Consider the following 22537-nt stretch of genomic DNA (forward strand, 5'->3'; position numbering starts at 1 on the left):
ACAATTTAAAATATCTCTATACCTGGGGTCTGGCTGGGTACCAACTTTGATATAATTTAAAACAAAGCCCCCCAGTTTCTTTTTAATTTTGGTCTCTATTTGTGATGTCCCCAAAACTTCTGACTGCATGAAAACTTTTTACTATATAGTTGACTTTCTACTGCCTTTACAGTGAATACTAAATGAACAACACTGTCAACACTCTAAAGCATCAACAATTCTGAAACCCTAAGAAAAAAATGCAAATACAAATTATGTCTAACATTCATATATTAGAAATACAAATTATGATTAAAGATTACCCAAACAAATGGTATGTCATGAATGCTAACAAAAATGCTCACTCTCACAACACAGTTTCAGATAAATTCTATTTTTCATAATTTTCTCCTACTCAAATAATCTTTTATTAATAACTGAAAGTTTAATTATATTTTTCCAGTTTACTACCCTGAGTGAAATGTTATGGGAAATAACTGTAAACAAAGAGAGACTTAATAGTTCCTTAATCGGAATAGCAAGGTAGCATAAAATGGTTTTACAAAGAGGAATGACCTGGGTTTTAAATTTCGCTGATAAGTACAAAATATATATTCCATCTTGTAGCCAGAAGAAAAAGCACTATAAAGAAAAAGTTAAAAAAAAAAAGTATGCTTTCAATAAAACTTTATACCTTTCTTTATTCAAAAAATGAGGATAAGTCCTTCAGTGCAGAATGACACATTTTACTATATGAGGAAATGACTTCAAATATAGAAGTGGTAACTTTAGCAGACAAATACAAAAGGTATTGCCTACAACTCTGTTAAGACTGACAAAGTAAGGGCCTGATCCCAAACCCATTAAAGCTAGTGGAAAGACTCCAATCTAAATTCAATGTGCTTTGGATCAGACTGTAAACTGGGAAGTCATTTGAGAAATTCATTCTTCATTAGGTTGGGAGAAAAAGCCATATTGGATAGAATATATACTTGGCGGGATACCAATTCAGACTTCATAATTACATGCAGACACAGATCAGATAAGACAGATACACCTTTTGGTAGAGATACAGAGTATGTCTCTACTTCAAGCTGGAGGTGTCAGTTCCAGCTTAAGAAGAAATACTTGCAGTAGCTCTGATTGAGCTACCAGGATAAATACTGAGTGTAGTGGCAGCAGCGCAAGCAGTGGGATGGTCTAGCCACTCTGAGTATTTACCTGACCAAGACCCTAGATATGTATTTGAGGTGACTAGCCCCTACAGCCGTTTGGGCTGGTGTGGTTACACTCCATTTTTAATGTGTTAGCTCAACCAGATATACCACGAATATTTCTCCTCGAGCTATGATTTGCAACTCCTGCTCAAGGTAGAGACATACCTATAGCCTTGCCTTCTTTGGGGAGAAGGAGGAGCAGAGTGGGGGGAAATGGTTTTTCCTTTTTGCCTCATTATAAAAGGTCTGAAAGGTTTTTGTTAACCACATATAACAGTGGTCCCCAACCTTCTCCGTCTGGCGGGCGACAAAGGACCATGGCAGTGGTCGAGCATCCACCGAAATGCCGCCGAAATTTGGCGGCATTTCGGCGACGATGCCTCTGGATGACTCCGCGCAGCATTATCCAGAGGCGGCGTCGCCGAAATGCCGCTGGATGCTTGACCGCCGACCAGGACACAGGTGCATTTAGATGGAGCCGGCGGGCACCGCATTGGGGACCTCTGACATACAATATTGATTTTTACATTAGAAATTCAGGTCCTGTCTAACCTGGAAAATTCTATGACTAAAGAACTAGCGAATAAAGACATCACTAGTTAAGAGGCTGAACGATGAGCAACAGAAGGAAAGGAATTTTTTCATCAGCCTGTTTAAAAAAACTGTTTCATTAATTCCTACGCAACCTAATGCCTAACGAGCTTTTTGTTTCTGTTAAAGATTCAACATCCCTACCTCGTTAAAAAAGAAGCAAAATGAGCAAAACCCCAATTATTTGAAAATCCCTTCCAAGTCACCTCTTCAAAACACTGCCCAGATTACGAGAACACATTCCATACGTTGGAAACAAAACATGACAGCAAGACAGCTATGGAATTGGAACCATGCCACTTTTCAGTGTCTCTTTTATCCCATATGACTCTGGTCTCTCATGACCTGATGCCAAGATTGATTCTTTAATGCTTGCCTTGTTTATTAACCCCCATCAGTTACTGCAATAAAAAGATTAACTATAACTTGCCTTTGTTGATGGAAAAGTCCTATAGTCCTATGTACATGTTTATGGTACAGCATTCAGACAATTATATCATGATAACCTTAAAGGAAAATTGCAGTGAAATATTAAGTAGTTCCCAATCATTAGAATTACTACAAAACTAGCTAGTGTTCAATCATACAAAGGGATCTGTGCAGGTGAACCTTTACAGCCTCAAGGAATCCTATTATCTTCAATGAGATTCCATGAGGACATAAAAGAGCTATACCCTAACAGAGTTCCTCTGCAAGACTGGACCCAAAATGACTAGTACTATTTATTTTTAATGCCCGGTATATTAAAAAAAAATAAACAAGAAACAACAGTGATCTCCCAATCCAAACTCTCAAAAGCACTTCCCCAATCTCATTCAAATCTCTCCTAAAACCTGTCTTTCCACAATGCTCATAAGTGAGTTCAAAATTATAAAAGCTGCTTTTCTCCTTCCTGCATTTCCCTGGGTATCCTGTCTTCTCTGTGTCTCTAAGATTTTAAGCTCTTTAGGCAGATTTTTTTTTTCATCTCTGTGTATTGTACAGTTCCTAACACATTGCCAGCATTAAATAAATAATATTAAAGCAGGAAGCAGCCATATTTTCAGAAAGAGAATATGGATCAACGCAGGAAGATCAGAGCCACAGACAGAGACATTTTGAACAATTTAAACAATCAGGCCATGTTCATGTAGGTGCCTAACTATGGTTTGAAAATTTGGGCCAAAAATTGTTTTCATCTGTGTAATAGACCTTATTTTCTATTTTTTGGTTGATACTTAATGTAGAAATAGCTCTGAGGCATGAAATTCAGATCCGGTTGCAAGCTTTCCCCAGGTATGGAGGTGCTCAAATGCAAAGTTCCAATTTGAGGCTACCTAAAATTCACAGATGGAGTTTGTGTCATTCCTCATTCAACAGAAGAATTTTGAATATGCCTATGACCTTCAAGTTCACATTAGTATTATTAGGAAAGGCTGAGTACAGTTCAGTCCAGAATAAAAAGAGGAGTGATTCATATCCTCTTTCATAAAATTCAAACTCAAAAAGAGTTTAACTGGTCTCTCAAAGATGAACTTGCACATGTCATTCTTACTCTCAACATATATAAAGAATATGCCATCTACATACTAAAAGAAAAAAAACTATTTAAAACAAAAAGCTTGTGTTCATATTCTGTGTGTGCACGACTGCCCTTGTGAGACTTCTACACAACAATGAACTAGGGTTTAAAACTTGCAACGTTCACATACCAGATGCAGTAAACCTAATGTGCACTCATTACTTGAAAACCACACTGTGTATTCCAGCTACATTTTGTTCTCCAAGTCATTCTTTGTAATTGGTCTTATTTTCACTGACGAATTTTTTCCTTGTGCTTTTTACCTGCCATCATTGCTGAACAGAGGCTCACAGATAAAGACTGTAACCTTCACTTAGTTATGTTAAAGGAAATCTGCTGACAACCAGTCTTCCATGCAGGGGGGCTGAAACAATCTGCATAGTGGGGGTGCTGAGAGCCACTGAACAAAACTGTAAATCCTGTATATTATAAAAACCACTTCAAGCCATGGGGTGCAGCAGCACCCCCAGCACTCCTAGTTCTGGCACCTATGCTTCCATGTCAACCACCTTTAAATCAAATGTAGGGTATGTCTACACTACCACTTATGTCAGTATAATTTATGTCACTTAGCAGTGTGAATAAGCCACCCCCAGAGCAACATAAGTCACACCAACCTAAGCACTGAAAAGCGCTATATTGGCAGGAGAGCTTCTGCTAACATAGCTTCCACCACTCACGGGGGGGTGGATTAATTAAGTCAACAGGAGAGCTCTCTTCCATCAGCTTAAAGTGGCTACACTGAAGAGCTTACAGTGGTACACTATAAGTGTAGCCACAGCATTTGATTTTAAGGGCAGGACTGAAACTCAAGTGTGTGTGTCAATACTTCGTAAGACTTAACTCCAAAGCTTCCCATGTAAAATTCCATATTGCTGGACTGGGCAAACGGTATGCATACTACTATATGACTGTCAACTGTAATTTTGTACATCTGTTCTAGACTGCGCTTTATAAAAACTCTCACACTCCCAGTGGGCCAAATCCTAAAATAATTTACACCGTGAGTAACACCACTGATTTCACAATGGAAAAACTGTGACTGAGTCGGAGGATGGCACTAAATAGTCATCAATTGTACTGATTTTAATACTTTCAACTGTCTGAGAATTAATCACAAACTTATTACTAAAACTTCTCTCTGAGGAAGTTGCCATTTCTAGTAAAAGACGGTTACTCACCTTTGTAACTGTTGTTCTTCGAGATGTGTTGCTCTTATCCATTCCAGTTAGGTGTGCGCGCGCTGCGTGCATGTTCGTCGGAAGACTTTTTACCCTAGCAACACTCGGCGGGTCGGCTGGGTCACCCCCTGGAGTGGTGCCGCTATGGCACCGGATATATACCCCAGCCGACCCGGCCACCCTTCAGTTCCTTCTTGCCGGCTACTCCGACAGTGGGGAAGGAGGATGGGTTTGGAATGGATATGAGCAACACATCTCGAAGAACAACAGCTACAAAGGTGAGTAACCGTCTTTTCTTCTTCGAGTGATTGCTCATATCCACTCCAGTTAGGTGATTCCCAAGCCTTACCTAGGCGGAGGGGTCGGAATGAGATGTGGCAGCGTGCAGAACCGCTGAGCCAAAGGCTGCATCATCTCTAGACTGTTGGACCAGAGCATAGTGCGAAGCAAAGGTGTGGATCGATGACCAGGTCGCTGCGCGACATATTTCCTGGATAGGCACGTGGGCCAGGAAGGCGGCTGATGAAGCCTGAGCTCTGGTAGAATGCGCTGTGAGATGGCCCGAAGGGACATGAGCCAGGTCATAGCACGTGCGTATGCACGCCGTTACCCAAGAGGAGATCCTCTGGGAGGAGATTGGTAGACCTTTCATCCGTTCAGCGACTGCCATGAACAGCTGGGGGGATTTCTGGAAGGGCTTTGTCCGCTCGATATGAAAAGCGAGTGCCCTACGGACATCTAAGGAGTGCAACTGTTACTCCCGTCGAGAAGAGTGAGGCTTCGGAAAGAAGTCCGGGAGGAAGATGTCCTGGTTGGTATGGAAAGCCGACACTACCCTAGGGAGGAACGCCAGATGAGGTCGCAACTGTACCTTGTCCTTGTGGAAGACAGTATACGGTGGATCCACCGTAAGCGCTCGAAGTTCGGGGACCCTTCTGGCCGATGTAATGGCCACCAGGAAGACTGTCTTCCACGACAGGTACAGGAGTGAGCAAGTCGCCAAGGGCTCAAAGGGCGGATGCATAAGTCTAAGGCGGATGCATAAGGACTAAGCTGAGGTCCCAGGTCGGGGCAGGACAGCGTACTGGGGGGTAGAGGCGCTCCAGACCCTTAAGAAATCTAATAACTAAGGGGTGGGAAAACACAGAGTGGCCATTCTCTCTAGGATGGAATGTGGAGATAGCCGCCAAGTGCACCCTCAGAGAAGATATCGCCAGGCCCTGTTGCTTAAGAGACCAGAGGTAGTCCAAAACAGCGGGGATCGAGACCTCAGAAGGAGTAACATTCTGCATTGTACACCAGCAGGAGAAACGTTTCCACTTGGCCAGGTACGTTGACCGAGTGGAAGGCTTTCTGCTACTTAGGAGAGCATGCTGTACCAGAGCGGAACAGCGTAACTCGGATCTGTTCAGCCATGCAGGAACCATGCCGTGAGGTGAAGGGCCTACAGGTCTGGGTGGCGAAGACTGCCATGGTCCTGCGTTCTGAGGTCTGGGAGGAGTGGTAGGGTAACTGGGCTGGCCATGGACAGGTTGAGCAGTGTGGTGTACCAGTGCTGTCTGGGCCACGCTGGCGCGATCAGGATTAGATGCACTCTGTCCCTGCGGAGTTTTATTAGGACCTTGTGAACCAGAGGGAATGGTGGGAAGGCATAGAGCAGGTGGTACCCCCACAACATGAGGAATGAGTCCGTGATCGATCCCGGTGAAAGACCCTGGAAGGAGCAGAACGCTTGGCATTTCCTGTTTGTGCGAGAGGCGAACAGGTCTATGAGGGGAAAACTCCACCTCTGGAAGATCGAATGAATAACGTCTGGTCTTATCGGCCATTCGTGACAGAGGAAAGATCTGCTCAGCTGATCTGCCAGAGTGTTCCGAACCCCTGGGAGAAAGGACGCTACCAGGTCTATTGAGTGGGCTATACAGAAGTCCCAGAGACGAATGGCTTCTTGACACAGGGGAGAAGAGCGAGTCCCTCCCTGCTTGTTGATATAATACATGGCTATTGTGTTGTCTGTAAACACTGAGACACAATGGCCATGAAGATGCTGCTGGAACACCTGGCACACGAGACGGACTGCTCTCAGCTCCTGGACGTTATGTGGAGCATCAGCTCCTGTGATGCCAAGGCCCTGGGTACGAAGGTGACCGAGGTGAGCCCCCCAACCGAGAGATGACGCATCTGTCGTTAGGGACAGTGAGGGCTGAGGTGGATGGAACGGTAGCCCTGCACACACCAGGGAGGGAGTCAGCCACCAGTTGAGGGAGTGTAAGGAGCTCGGGGGAACAGTCACCAGAATGTCTATTGGGTCCCTGCCTGGGCAGTAGACCGAGTTGAGCCACGTTTGAAGGGGCCGGAGGCGGAGCCTGGCATATTTGGTCACATAAGTGCAGGCGGCCATGTGGCCTAGTAGGCCGAGACACGTGCGAGCCGAGGTGGTCGGGGAGTTCTGCAGACCTCAAATGATCGCCGTGATCGTCTGGAAACGTGGCTGAGGTAGGTAGGCCCTCGCTGGAGTGGAGTCCAGGGTTGCCCCTATGAAGTCCAGCCTTCGTGTGGGAACCAGCGTCGACTTTTCCGCATTGAGAAGCAGCCCCAACCGGGAGAATAGGTCCGTGATTATGTCAACATGCTGTCTGACCTGAGTCCGGGAGGTTCCCTTGATGAGCCAGTCGTCCAGATACGGGAATACATGTATCTGCTGCCGGCGGAGGTGGGTGGCGACGACGGCCATACACTTCGTAAACACCTTTGGGGCTGCAGAGAGGCCGAAGGGGAGGACCGTGAATTGGAAGTGCCGGTGATTGGCCACAAAGCGAAGATACCTCCTGTGTGGCGGGAAGATGGCAATATGGAAGTACGCGTCCTTCGTATCAAGGGCAGCATACCAGTCTCCAGGATCCAATGATGGGATAAGAGTCCCCAGGGAGACCATGCGGAACTTCAACTTGACCATGAACTTGTTGAGGCCTCGCAGGTCTAGGATGGGCCTGAGGCCTCCCTTGGACTTGGGGATCAGAAAGTAGCGGGAGTAAAACCCTTTTCCCTTCTCGTCTGGTGGCACCTCCTCTATTGCTCCTACGGCGCGGAGAGACTGCACCTCTTGTAAGAGGATTTGCTCGTGAGAGGGGTCCCTGAAGAGGGACTGGGTTGTGGGGTGGGAAGGCGGGGTTGAAACAAATTGGAGGTGGTATCCTTGTTTCACCGTCCGTAGGATCCAGATGTCTGAGGTCAATTGGGAGCACGCTGGGAGGAAGTAGGAGAGGTAGTTGGAGAAGGGAGGAAAAGGATCCTGTCCTGAAACTGGTATGCCGCCCTCATGTGTACCTTCAAAAGGTAGACTTAGGCCCCGGAGGTGCTTTTGAGGGGCAGTGGTTTTGACCCCCTTGGGGTCCAGACTGGCATCTACGGCCACCCCGCCCGCGCCTTCTGTTGAAGTCTTGTCTGTGCCAGGGCACAAAGTACAGCCGGTGGGGTTGGGGCCGGAAGGGTCTGCGTTGGGTCACAGGCGTATGCATGCCCAACGAGCAAATGATGACCCTGTTGTCCTTTAAACTCTGCAACCTGGGGTCGGTCTTTTCAGAGAACAAACCCTTGCCATCAAAGGAAAAGTCCTGGATGGTGTATTGGAGCTCGGGTGGCAGGTTGGAGACCTGTAGCCATGAGATACGCCTCATGGTGATGCCTGAGGCCAGAGTTCTGGCTGCCGAGTTGGCCGCATCGAGAGAAGCCTAGAGCGAGGTTCTAGCCACCTTCTTCCCTTCCCCAAGGAATGCGGCAAATTCCTGGTGAGACTCCGGGGGTAGAAGTTCTGTGAATCTACCCACCTCCGCCCAGGTGTTGTAGTTATAATGGCTCAGGAGAGCCTGCTGGTTGGCCACCCGGAGCTGAAGGGCACCTGCCGAATATACCTTGCAGACCAGTCGGTCCATCCGCCTAGCCTCCTTTGATTTGGGGGCTGGCGCCTGTTGGCCGTGGCGTTCCCTCTCGTTGACTGATTGGACAACTAATGAGGAGGGAGGAGGATGGAAATATAGGTATTTGTACCCCGGAGAGGGTACCATGTATTTCCTCTCAACTCCCTTTGTCGTAGGGGGAATGGAGGCTGGGGACTGCCATAAGGTGTCAGCAGTGGCCTGGATGGTCTTGATGAAAGGCAAAGCCACCCTAGTGGGGGTATCTGCCGACAGGATGCTGACAACTGGGTCCTCGACCTCCAGGACTTCCTCTATGGGAAGACTGATGTTGAGCGCTACCCTCCTAAGGAGGTCCTGGTGGGCTCTGAAGTCTATCGGCGGGGGCACTGATGATGAGGTCCCTGCCACCGCCTCGTCTGCGGAGGAAGAGGATGATACGCCGGGGATGAGGGGGTCCTGAATGGCCTCTTGCTCATGAGTCGGTTCCTGCTCCAGCGGTACCGGGGAACCTGGTGGATGGGTCATCTGCTTCTCTGTCCCAGCTGGAGGGGGACAGCTAATGGTGGCCTCTGGAGCTCGATGCTCTGAGGAAGCGGAGCGGGTCTGGAGCAATGGAGCACCTTGGGCCTGATGGTACGCCCAGGGTGTCCAAAAGAACCACTGGTGGGGTCCCGGGTCCTGAGACTGGACCTCCTGGAAGACCCTGGTATCTCGCTCCTGGTCGTAATAACTGTTCGTGTGAGAGGACACCGACGTCTGCCTGGATGGCCATGGAGGAGCAGAGAAACCTTGGGCTGAGGTTCCGACGGACCTCGCTCCCTTCCTTAATGGGGACCGGTGCCGATATTCGTAGTGGTACCGGCATCGAGATCGGGACCTGCGACCAGACAGGTGCCGGGAGGTCGACCGAGATCTCGAGTCCCTGCGGTGTGAACGGCTCCAAGAGGTACGGTGCCTGGATCGGCGCCGAGAACTGGAGCGGTGCCGTGGATAGTGAGGTGGAAAGCGAGAGTTCGACCAGTGCAGCGAGTCTGACCGGTGCAGTGTAGGAGAACGGTGCCGGGACTGCGAGCGTCGTCTCGACCTGGAGCGTCTGCAGGACCGCAATCTTGAGTGGTGCCGGTCCGCTGCGCCGACAGACGGTGGTCTAGTCAGGGTCGGCTTGCCCCGAGATTAGATTACCCGCACCGGCAGTGCCGGGGGTAGAGGCAGTGCCGAGTCCATTAAGGTGATTAAGTCTCTCGCCGCCGAAAACGCCTCTGGCGTGGATGGCATAGTGAGCTCTACTGCGACACGCGCCGGGGAGCTATTAGACGCTGGACTCGACGGCCCTTGTGGGACCGGAATCAACGGTGCCGATTTAGTCGGTGCCACGGCGGGTATCGGCGCCGGGTGGTCCAATCTGGGCGCACTCTCTGGCTGCGGCATAGGTGGTGCCAAAGCAGCAGGAGTCTTGGCCTTCTTCGACCTTGGGGAGAGGGAGCGACATGGAGTCGACTTCAGTGCCGGTGGCGGCCGGTGCCAAGAGTCTTTAGGTGTACCGGTGCGATCCGGTGCCGTAGAGGTGCCTCTGCTCACCGACTGATCGGTGCTCGGTGCAGAAGGTGGCGGTGCCAAGGCCGCCTCCATGAGCAGCTGTTTCAGTCTGATGTCCCGCTCCTTTTTAGTTTGCAAATAGGGCACCTAGCTGTTAAGTGCGATTCCCCAAGGCACTTCAAACAGGAGTCATGTGGGTCTTCCGTTGGCATCGGCCTGTGACAGGCCGAGCACGGTTTGAAACCCGGTGAGCCGGGCATGAGCTCCGGCACCAGGCGTGGGGAAGGGGCTACTCCCCGAACCCCGCTAAGTAGTACTAAACTAACTATACTATTAATGTAAGAACTTACAACTAAAACTATCTATCTATCTATCTATATATACATACATACAAGAATAATAACTATGTATACGATAACAACGAGAAACTACGAGTAGCTAGGGAAGGTGGAGGTCAGCTAAGCCGCACTCCACTGTTCCAATGACTGACATGGGCGGTAAGAAGGAACTGAAGGGTAGCCGGGTCAGCTGGGGTATATATCCAGTGCCATAGCGGCACCACTCCAGGGGGCGCCCACCCGACCCGCCAAGTGTTGCTAGGGTAAAAAGTCTTCCGACGAACGTGCACGCAGCGCGCGCACACCTAACTGGAATGGATATGAGCAATCATTCGAAGAAGAACTCTTGAAAACCAGGCAGATTAGTTAAACATTGTTATGTATTTACTAGCATACTATATAATAATCAGACACTTTTAGAAGGGTTATATAACAGTTGCTTGAGAAAAACAGAATGAAAGTTCTTAATCTGTTCAATGCAATGAAGAATTATCTTGTGTTTTTTATATAAATTACATCAGACAAAGGCATATTGCTTTTCATTTGTTGATCGCCAAGTGCTTTGCACAAGTCAGGTGAACTTTATCAACTGTATTTTATGCATGAAGTAACAGACAAGTTTCAGTGACTTACTCAAGGTCACACCGTGAATTAGTTACAAAGTCTGAAATTCAATTTCAGTTGTGTGACTCCTAGCCTCATAAGTAGAGCGTGCTATCCCCTGAAGGGATGCCATTAAGGAGCCCATTGCAAAATCAGTTCAACTGCCATTGACTTCAAAGGGAGCAGAAGTTAGACCAATACCAAGTGCTTTTGAAAATCCCACTCTTAAATTAAATTGTAAGACAACATTACTCTTTTCCCTTGAAGAAATCATAAGCAGAACATAGGCATGTAGGTTTTTCTTTTCGTCTTGATTCAAAACCATTTTAATAAGTTAAAAGCATTAAGCCTTGTCCACATGCAAAAGTTGCACTGGTTTATATTTAAATAAGTTTTCAAACAGATTTAATGAAGTGATGCATACCCATGTAGACACACACAGTCTGGTTGAAGAATGAGCTAAAAATTAAACCTGTTCTTAATTAACTGAAGCTAAACCAAAACAAGCCTCATTTGAGCCAAAATATGACTGTCCATACAGCCTTTCACTCTAGTTCTACTAAATCAATTTCAAATCACACCTTAAGTTAAACCAGTGCAATTTTCTCATCCACACAAGCGTAAAGGTGGCCTTTGTCATCCTCCTCAGCTGAGATGATTTACACTGTACAGCTAGCACTGTTTACCGGTGAAGAATCACATTTGTAATGAAAGGAAATGCTATATGCTGGTAGGGCCGGTGCAAGGAAGTTTTGTGCCCCAGGCGAAACTTCCACCTTGTGCCCCCCGCCCCCAGCCCTGCGTCAGCTCCCCGCCCCCCCTCCACCCTGAGGCACCCCCACCCCCACGGCAGCTCCCTCCCTGTCCTGAAGCTCCCCGCCCCCGGGAGCCGTGCAGCACCTCCCCACCCCAGCTCACCTCTGCTCCGCGTCCTCCCCAAGCACGCAGCCCTGCTCTAATTCTCCTTCAAACAGCTGATTGGTGCTGCAAGCCTGGGAGCCAGGAGAAGTGGAGCAGCGACCGTGCGCTCGAGGAGGAACCACTGTGAAAAAAAAAAAAAATTGGGGGCAGCGCTTTTTGGTGCCCCCAAATCTTGGGGCCCTAGGCAACTGCCTAGTTTGCCTTAATGGTAGCACTGGCCCTGTATGCTGGCATTCAAGCTGAAATTCCCCCAAAAGCAGAAGGCCAGCAAAACAACACAAACAGTGCAATAGCACTAGGGGGAGGGCAATAATCAGATAGGACATCCTCTGCTGTACACAGCATCCACCTACAGAGAGTTGGTGTTGGACATTGTGGGCAAGCTGGAGGTGTTCAAAATTGATCCAGTGGCCCACAAACTGTACAAAATCTAGTTATTTAGGCACTGTGCAGGGAGGTTAGAGGACAATTTCACCCTAAGAGAAAACTGTATTGAAACGTGCATTATGATGTGGCCATACCACTTTTAAGAGTAGTAAAAATATTACCCTTTCACTTAAGAAAACCAAAATTCAGTAGCCTAAACAAATAATGGGAAGGAGCAACCAAGACAACCATACTTTTTAGTACTGAAAACTATTTGATAACACTGTAAGATAAATTTTGTAATAGTAACATACAATTCTTACATGATAAAAATATCAAAAGACACATCCTTAAATCATCATAACTGAAAGCTCATACCTAGCACAGTGCCAATCTTATTGGTCAACACAGAATCTGTCTGATCAAGCCAGCCTCCACCGCTGAGGCCTTCTTTAAACTTGATGAGTATAGGCTGATTACTTAGCAGGACCACAAGAATTCTCATGGCTGCAGTAACTGTGGTAGAATGCAGATGTTCTTCCATAAACATCATAATCCAATCAAAACCCAAGGTCCTGACCAGTTCTTCAGATGCCCTAATGAAAAAAGGTAAAATATTTAAAGATTTTCTATAATGGGCAGCCTGGCAAGAATCAAAGCTTCAATATCAGACACAGAGAAGAACATCAGAGAAAATGTCAAAGCATGGACTGGTTTCTCAGGTAAGTGCCACCTGTTACAGAAGAAGGAACCGTCAATAAGAAATTTTTAGCAGTAACTGTAACAGAGTTGTCAGTATTTGGTTCAGTGGGATGGGAGGATTGAGAATATAGTCATTGGGACTATTACAATTGGCTTTGAGATTACTCTAAAAACTGTGATGTGAAACTGGGGGCTAAACAGGAAATTTATGTCTACAAACTTCTAGATAATATAACTGTTTCTTAAGTGAGTCATTTACAGGTTATAAAGTTATACAGATGTTATTCAAAAAACTGGAAAACATCAAATCTCTGTGCCATGCACAGGCAGAAGGAAAGTGTAAAGCAGAAACTTTCGAAAAAATTTAGAATATATCATTTACAAATTTGGGATGTACTTGAACAACCAAAATAGCTGAATTCCCAGATTATGTTTGAGCTTTAAGATTTATTGCCTAAAAGCTATGGCAGAATTTGAATATGCTAAGTAATGTACAAAAATACATCAAACTGGCTTGGTGCAGCCACTCGATGGATTGTTAGAATCCTTTAACACAGAAGATCCAAACTCGACAGAAACAGTATAAGACCCTTTTCGCACTCCTTTATGGATCTGTTTCATGAACTGTAAATTGATAGGTCTTCACCTGAAATTTTGAATAGATTTTTAATGTTTCAGAATTAATGAAGTTACTGAGAATCTTTTTATACTGGGATTATTTGATAATTAAATTTTAAGTTTTCTGGAATATGATTGCCTCTCTCGCTGTGACCGTGGATGGCTTGTCTTTTTATATTTTGTATTTTCTCGATCATTGTATATGAAGTTGTTATATAAAAGTTATAAATAAAGAATTAAGGAGAGCATTAGGAAATCCCAAATCTGGTTTTGTGTAGATTAAGGGTAAAAAAAAAACAACACATCCAACAACAGCGAAGTCACACACCTGAACACCACCTCTCTCCCACTCTCACCTTTAAAAATGAACAGATGGAATTACTGCAATAGTTATTTCTCTTAGGGAGAGTCCACACAATTCTTCTCTGGTGCAGCTCCACCCTGTGGTAGCAATAACAGTGGACTCTGTAGCTCACACAGGGTGCAGGTGTTTTTACCATCATACTGTCTAAACACAATTAGAGGATGATTTGGAGGCTGCAGAGCAAAGTTAGATGAGACAGTAGTAAAAAAACACTGTCCACTGTTGCTACCAAAGGTGGGAATACATGGTTGAAGAATTATGTATCTGATTTTTTCTAGTATAGCAAAAGCCATATCCTGTTTTCAGTGACACCAGTTTATATTATGAATAATTTCAAGGAGTTCCTCTGGATTTATTACCAGTATAACTAGTGATCGGAGTGTGGCTCAGCAGACTTTCTCCCCCTTTACCTGTTATCATAAATCAAACCCACTGTTACAGTCACCTCCTTCTTCTCCATCAAATGAGTTATTTGTACTTACTGCAAGTTAACACTTGTCTTTTCTTTAGACGTGTATACAAGTTTGAGAAGGATATCTAAAAGTCTGTTCCGCAGAAGAATAAGATTAGCAGAAACAAGGCCTCCAAAATCATCTTCTGTTCCTAAATGTAAAATACATGAATTATGAAGCAGATAGCTCTAAAACGGGTGCAGTTTAAACTAATAAAACTAGACATTAAAAGCAGGGTGAACAGAAAAAAAAATACAGTCAGTTTGGATATATAGAATCATAGGACTGGAAGGGACCTTGAGAGCTCATCTATTCAGTTCTTTGCACTCATGGCAGGACTAAGCATTATCTAGACCATCCCTGACAGGTGTCTGTCTAACCAAAAATCTCCAATGATGGAGATTCCACAAACTCCCTGGGCAAATTATTCCAGTGTTTAACCATCCTGACAATAGGGAAGTTTTTCCTAAAGTTCAACCTAAACCGCCCTTGCTGCAATTTAAGTCTACTGCTTCTTGTCCTATCCTCAGAAGTTAAGGAGAATAATTTTTCTCCCTCCTCTGTGTAACAACCTTTTATGTATTTGAAAACTGTTATGACCCCTCTTAGTCTTCTCTTCTCCAGATGAAACAAACCCAATTTTTTCAATCTTCCTTCTTTGTTTTCTAGACCTTTAAATCATTTTTGTTGCTCATCTCTGGACTTTCTCCAATTCGTCCACCTCTTTCCTGAAACGTGGTGCCCAGAACTGGAAACAATACTCCAGCTGAAGCCAAATCAGCGCAGAATAGAGCTGAAGAATTACTTCTCAAATCTTGCTTACAACACTCCTGCTAATACATCCCAAAATGAGATTTTCTTTTTTTTGCAATAGTATTACACTGTTTAGCTTGTGATCCACTGTGACCACCATGTCCCTTTCTGCAGTACTCCTTCCTAAGCAGTCATTTCCCATTTTGTACATATGCAATTGACTGTTCCTTTCTAAGTGGAGTACTTTGCATTTGTCCTTACTGAATTTCATTGAATTGAATAATATGCTCCTTATTATGCAACCTGGACAACAAACCTGCTATTGCAAAATAGGTAAGGGATAAGATTAGTTTCATTTTCTTTTAAGCATAGATTCCAAAGTATATCAGCCCAGCCACTTCCATATTGTATTTGCACACTACGATGTGGGATGCATCAGAGTTGCAAAACTCCTTCACTAAGAAAAAAATGTTCAATTTTTCTGCATGGAGTAAACAGAGATATTCCAAGTATAAAATTCTTAACTGATTGTTAGTCCTGCATCATCACAAATATGCCTGGTGCTCTACAGAAAAATAAACATCCTGCCCCAAGGAGCTTACAATCTACAGTGACAAAAAACCCCACACAAACACAACCCCCCCCCCATACACAAACACAAAAACTCCTATGAGGGATTTAGATACTGGGGAAGATTCAAGGATAGAAATGCTAAAGAAAGAAGTTGATATTGCATCTTAAGGGTCACTTTCTTGTTAGTGTTTGTTTCTTTCTACCGTCCTTCACTTCAGCTTGTGAACTTATGTGTGCACACAGAAGAAAATCAGGTTTTTACACTCTGCAGGAAAAGCATGTTGTGAGGGAAGTTTAAAAAAAAGAGGGTGGGTGCATAGAGATCCAGAGATAGGTGTTTGCAGAAAAAAAGAAGGATAGGAGTGATCTACTGCAAACAAGTGTTTCTCAGACATTTTATTTGAATGGACCAAACCTTAATAAATCAACCTTAGAATCCACTTGTCTACCAATTTATGATATCCCACATCACTTCCCCACGCACTGAATTTGTACTATCCCTGTGACAGCTACAGCAAACACTTATTTTAAAAATAATGCTAAAGGAAGATATTTACATATTTACTTCTCTTTTAACACAATTTAATAGCTGGAAACAAGGAAGAGAAACATGCCCAGTAACATCTCACACAATACATAAAGGATTCCTGTAATGCTAAACAAAGGATCTCCATAGACACTGAAGGCAATTCCTTTAAATAAAGGGAAAGAAAAACAAGATTCAGAGATACAAGTACAATACATATTCTTTAATACCTCCTCAACTGAACAAATCATTACTACAATTGTACTGTTTTTAATTGCAGCTTTTAATTATAGTTACTAATGATGTATCAATAAGATCTTAAAACTTTAAGGACAGGAGGAAGTTTAAGATGCCAGGACTATACAGCAGCTTCAACTTTGTGACAGGAGTTTCACTGGAATTTTTTTATGTCTGTAGCTTTAAATAAAAAATGTTTAAAAAGTACCTAACAAAGTGTTCATTTGCAGAGGAGACATAGGCAATTTTTTTTTGCACAAAAAAACAAAAATAAACCAACAAAAAAACAAAAAACAGACCATACTAATTGATGCTTTCACTTCTTTTTACTGAGTGAAAGAGATGCTGTATTTGGAGGACAGATGGCACCAGTCATCTCTCTCTTATTTAAGAGGTGGAGATGGCCAACTTTTTTGAAGAAATGAGTGGGAGGAAGTAGAAAGAAAATATAGTGTTAAGTGAAGGAAAACAAAATGAGAGCAGATACAAACAGATTTTATTTTTGCACTGCTTGCTTTGCACGCAACATTTACAACTAACGTGAAGTCAGTATATTAGAATTAAAATGTAGAGATCATCATCAATAAAAATTTAAGAGCATTTAAGCACACAGTGTGTGTCCCAGATGATTATTTCTCAAGCACTGGAAGCTACTTACCAGTTTCAAGCTTTTCTTCATTGTTTATCTCCATGACTACAAACTTCTCACAGACTGCAAATGTAGGCAAAGTGGAAGAGATGACCTGTCCAAACCTTTATGGATAGAGAATTACAATGTGTATTTCTGTGACAGATGGACTTTACTCTGTCAATAATTCACATCTAATAGACTAAAAGCACTAGAAAGATGAAAGCATACCAAAAATGTTAATCCCATCACTTGTAAAGACAAAGTTTGCCTCATTCTAACATTGTTGGTCAACTGATATGCAAACCAGAATGCAGTCACTTTGACCAATTCAGGTAGCTTATGTACTTACTAGGTAAAATACATTGAAAATGTTAGGTTTTAAGAGAGGAAATTTGGAAATACCTCCAGATCCAGACCAAAGGAATGTTAGAAGATATAGGGGACAATCATTGCTCAGAGACTATAATAATGTTCCCCAAGATGGTAAATCTTATGAAACATTACTCTTTAAAATGATAATGAAATCTTAACTGGCATGGGTGATATGATAATGAATGATCTCACCCCCACAGGCATAAAAATAGCCAAACACAAATGTGATCTCAGAAAGGGGGAAGAATGATAGCTCCTTGGAGGGGAAAGACGGTCTTAGTGACAGGACACCTAAGGAAAGGGGAAAAGATAAGATATCGCATATATCACTGTAACTAAACCAAGATGTACCTACCTATCTTAACTCTTACAGAGTTACATATACCATTTTTTTTATTTTAATCTTATTTTGTCTCTCTTTATTCTTGTTTTGATGACAGGTCACTGTGGGAAAAGTCACCACATACCCTGGAGCTCTTAATTTTGGCAACACTCTAGGAAATGCTACCGAGGTTCTGGCTGTTGTACAGGGAAAGCCAGTGGCCATGAGGAGTTGGAGGAACAAGGAACCAAATGTTACAACTTATTCATTTAGTAATAAAATTAAAGCAATGCTCTATAGTATCTGTGTAAATTTTCTCCTGCATACTAAAAATGGAGCCAGAAAAGATGTTTGATCGTATTCAAATCTTTGATTTTACTGGTTTTGCTCAAGAAGCAAAAAAAAGCCAAAAAGCCAAAAAAACTAAACAGCTTCCCTGCTGCAAAATACCCACAACACCGCAAATTTCTACCCATGTGCAATATCATAACATACAAGTGACAAACTTTATTTTATCAGAGAATTTTACCTATTAGCTAGAAGTAAGTCTCTCAGAATAAGAATGACAAACGTTGGCAAATGCTGCATTTTAATGGTGACTAGTATGACAACTCTATGGGTTCTGAAACAATGCCTCAATTTAAGTAGAAGTGACAAAGACTTAACAATATCCAAGAAAGTTTCATAACCTCTCATAGTAGCTGTGGAATTAGAACACCATGTTCCTCCATTACTGCCCTACATTCTGGAAAACATTTTATGGCAGAGGTTCTCAACCTGGGGGTCAGGACCCTCAGGGGGTCACGTGGTTATTACATGGGGGTTCATGAGCTGTCAGCCTCCACCCCAAAGCCTGCTTTGCCTCCAAAATTTATAATATAGTGTTAAATATATAAAAGAGTGTTTTTAATGTATAAAAGAGGTCGCACTCAGAGGCTTAGTATGTGAAAGGGGTCACCAGTACAAAAGTCTGAGAACCCGTTTTAAGGTGTATCAGTATTCAGGCATTTCTGTTTTGACCTGGATTTAAGATACAAGTCGATGCACTGGCTTTAAACTGTTTTCTGTGTTTGGTTCTGCCATTTCTACTGGAATTATTCTATACAAAAACTCTTTATTTTAGTCACCCGAGTTTCCTATCAGCAGGTTTCTTGCAAAAGCACCCGGATCTTTAAAATAAATCAGAAAAGGTTTGTGCTACCTGAGCAGGTCACTGCTGCTGGGGAAGCCCTGAAGCAAAAAGCTCAGTACATTACTAATTGCAGCAATAGTTGGCTGGGACAAAGACATATCTCGAAGAGTCAGCAACAGTTTGGGAATTAGCTGGAACTCCCTCATTAATTTAGCATTCTTTGAGGCTTCACTGAAAAAGAGAGAAAAGATTTAATAAAAATGAGAACATCTATGTATTTGTGCAATTTGTTATCTCGTAGGCCTTATTATGAGGCCAGTGTCAACTAATACCTGGACTCTGTGAGAAGTTCAATGAAGTGCTCAAATAACGAAAGATGAAGCTCATATGGTGCGTGAAGCCAGACCTGGAATACACAATACACAGTGGTACATTCTGTATACAAATCGATATTCTTGGTTAAGTTAAACAAAAAGTTAACATCCTATTTAATATACCAAGAGATAGATAAGCCTGGCTTACTGCTTTAAAAAAAAAAAAAAGTCAAACAGTGGATTAAAATCCTTGCTGTACATCATAATTATCCTGTACACTCTGTTCAAATGATAATTCCAAAGACATAAATTACATGGCTATCAGTCCCAAATAAAGTTCAAATAGATGTACAAAAGACTACAGGGCACCAAAAGTTCTCTCTCGGTGTATAGTAAAATGGGAATTAAGTTTAACACCATCAGAGTTTAATATCGAAAACTAATAAGTTTATGAGTTGCTTTCAGAGTCTTTCATGAAAAACAAAGCAGAGATGACCCAAACTGAACAGTTTCATGGAGAACAAGATCGTTGACACCACACCTGTTACTTTGTTGAATATATTATCTCAGTGAAACCATTGAACAGCAGGATCTTCAACAAAATACTTATTATTTTGATGATCTTACTCTCTGTGAAAGGAGATATTGCTCTACTGAAGATCCTACTCTATGTTAACCTGTTCAGCTGGCTCAAGACATCTACCACTGAATCAGCAGAATAACGGTTGTTGAAAAAATTTTTGAACAAACTTTTTTTGGTTAAAAAATTACTTTTTTCAAAAAACAATACAATGCTGAAAAAAGCAAACTGGTTTTTCAGAAAACAAAGGCAATTTGACAAAAAAATTTCAAACAGCTCTATTGTTGCTCTGATTCAAAAGTGGAGGAATGCAATATGGGTAGTTCGATCTGTTCACAGCTTTGCTTTTTTGAATTTAGGTTAGATATAATATAAAGCACAACATTAACAGGCACACAATACTTGTGTGTATTAGCATATTTTAAATAAGCAAAAATGGGCACAAACTCATTTTTCTTTTCTGTAGATCACCTGTGAAAGGTTAAAGTCAAAGGATCAACTTTACATTTCCTGGCTACTTATTCATAACCTTAATATATTTAAGCATAATGCACCTTGATGGATTTTTAAAGCATGTCACTGGCACTAATAAGAGAGCTGTAAGAATTCCATTAAAGTTAATTAAAAGGAAATGCTACAGGAACAAATAGGTTCAATTTTCACACATGGTCTCCTTAGTATAATGTCCCCAAATGTGTATTTAGACACCTACATTGACACACAGGGATGAAAACTGGTCACTTCTGTGCCTTAAGAGCTGATTTGAACAAAACAGAAGATCCTATTAGGGAGTTAACATTTGAAAATAGGGATTCCCAATTAAAAAAATACCAAGTACTACAGAAACAAGATTGTTAACTCAGCTCGTGTTTTGCATAGGTAAGAAGCAGAGAGAACGCAACAATGCGTGATCAGAGTTCTGTGTATTATCTTAAGAACATAAGAATGGCCCTACTGGGCCAGACCAAAGGTTCATCTAGCCCAGTATCCTGTCTTCCGACAGCGGCCAGTGCCACGTGTCCCAGAGAGAATGAATAGAACAGGTAATCAGCAAGTGATCCATCCCCTATTGCTGATTCCCAGCTTCTGGAAAACAGAGGCTAGGGACACCATTCCTGCCTATTCTGGCTAATAGCCTTTTTGAACCCTGTTATGGTCTTGGCCTTCACAACATACTCTGGAAAGGAGTTCCACAAGTTGACTGTACATTGTGTGAAGAAATACTTAATTTTATTTGTTTTAAACCTGCTGCCTATTAATCTCATTTGGTGACCCCTAGTTTTTGTGTTATGATTTTATACACCTCAATCATATCTCCCCTTAGCCATCTCTTTTCCAAGCTGTAAAGTCCCAGTCTTATTAATCTCTCCTCATAAGGAAGCTATTCCATACCCCTAATCATTTTTGTTGTCCTTTCCTGAACCTTTTCCAATTCCAATATATCTTTCTTGAGATGGGGTGACATCTGCACACAGTATTCAAGATATGGGTGTACCATGGATTTATATAGAGGTAACATGATATTTTCTGTCCTATTATCTATCCCCTTCTTAATTATTCCCAGCACTGTTTTTTTTTTTTTTTGACAGACACTACACATTGAGTGGATGTTTTCAGAGAATTATCCACAATGACTCCAAGATCTCTTTCTTGAGTGGTAACAGCTAATTTAAATCCCATCATTTTATATGTATAGTTGGGATTATGCTTTCCAATGTGCATTACTTTGCATTTATCAACATCACATTTCATCTGCCATTTTGTTACCCAGTCACCCAGTTCTGAGAGATCCTTTTGTAGCTCTCTGCAGTCTGCCTGGGTCTTAACTATCTTTAGTAATTTTGTATCATCTGCAAATTTTGCCACCTCAGTGTTTACCCCTCTTTCCAGATCATTTCTGAATATGTTGAATAGGACTGGTCCCAGAACAGACCCCCGAGGGACACCACTATTTACCTCTCTCTATTCTGAAAACTGACCATTTATACCTACCCTTTGTTTCCTATCTTTTAACCAGTTACCAATCCATGAGAGTACCTTCCTTTTATCCCGTGGCAGCTTACTTTGTGTAAGAGCCTTTGGTGAGGGACCTTGTTAAAGGCTTTCTGAAAATCTCAGTACACTATATCCACTGGATCCTCTTGGTCCACATGTTTGACGACCCCCTCAAAGAATTCTAGTAGATTGGTGAGGCATGATTTCCCATTACAAAAACCATGTTGACTCTTCCCCAACAAATTATGTTCATCTATATGTTTGACAATATTGTTCTTTATTATAGTTTTAACCAGTTGGCCTGGTGCTGACGTCAGGCTTACAGGCCTGTAATTGCTGGGATTACCTCTGGAGCACTTTTTAAAAATGCGTGTCACATTAACTATCCTCCAGTCATCTGATACAGAACCTGATTTAAATGATAGGTTACAGACTACAGTTAGTAGTTCTGCATTTTCCCATTTGAGTTCCTTCAGAACTCTTGGGTGAATACCATCTGGTCCTGGAAACTTATTGCTGTTTAATTTATCAATTTGTTCCAAAATCTCCTCTAATGATACCTCAATCAGAGAGTTCCTCAGATCTGTCACCTAAAAAGAATGGCTCACATTTGGGAATCTCCTTCACATCCTCAGCAGAGAAGACCGATGCAAAGAATTCATTTAGTTTCTCTGCAAAGGCCTTATCATTCTTGAGTGCTCCTTTAGCACCTTGATTGTCCAGTTGCCCTGCTGGTTGTTTAGCAGGCTTCTGCTT

The 22537-nt window shown here is 42.9% G+C and overlaps 1 protein-coding gene across 4 annotated transcripts in view; it reads right to left on the reverse strand.

Annotated features, from left to right (window-relative positions):
• The window catches only part of WDFY3 (WD repeat and FYVE domain containing 3), a 313760-nt gene that overhangs the window by 89209 nt on the left and 202014 nt on the right, over positions 1 to 22537 (reverse strand). For all 4 annotated transcript variants that reach the window (XM_050945097.1, XM_050945098.1, XM_050945096.1 and 1 more), the window contains 5 exons: positions 19225 to 19298; positions 18962 to 19123; positions 17094 to 17188; positions 14377 to 14497; positions 12589 to 12806 (listed from right to left, as the gene is read on the reverse strand). In XM_050945097.1, coding sequence (XP_050801054.1) covers positions 12589 to 12806; positions 14377 to 14497; positions 17094 to 17188; positions 18962 to 19123; positions 19225 to 19298 — 670 coding nt within the window. The remainder of the gene's footprint in view (positions 1 to 12588; positions 12807 to 14376; positions 14498 to 17093; positions 17189 to 18961; positions 19124 to 19224; positions 19299 to 22537) is intronic.

The sequence above is a fragment of the Gopherus flavomarginatus genome, chromosome 3 (assembly GCF_025201925.1).
Source record: "Gopherus flavomarginatus isolate rGopFla2 chromosome 3, rGopFla2.mat.asm, whole genome shotgun sequence".
NCBI classification, from domain to species: Eukaryota; Metazoa; Chordata; order Testudines; family Testudinidae; genus Gopherus; species Gopherus flavomarginatus.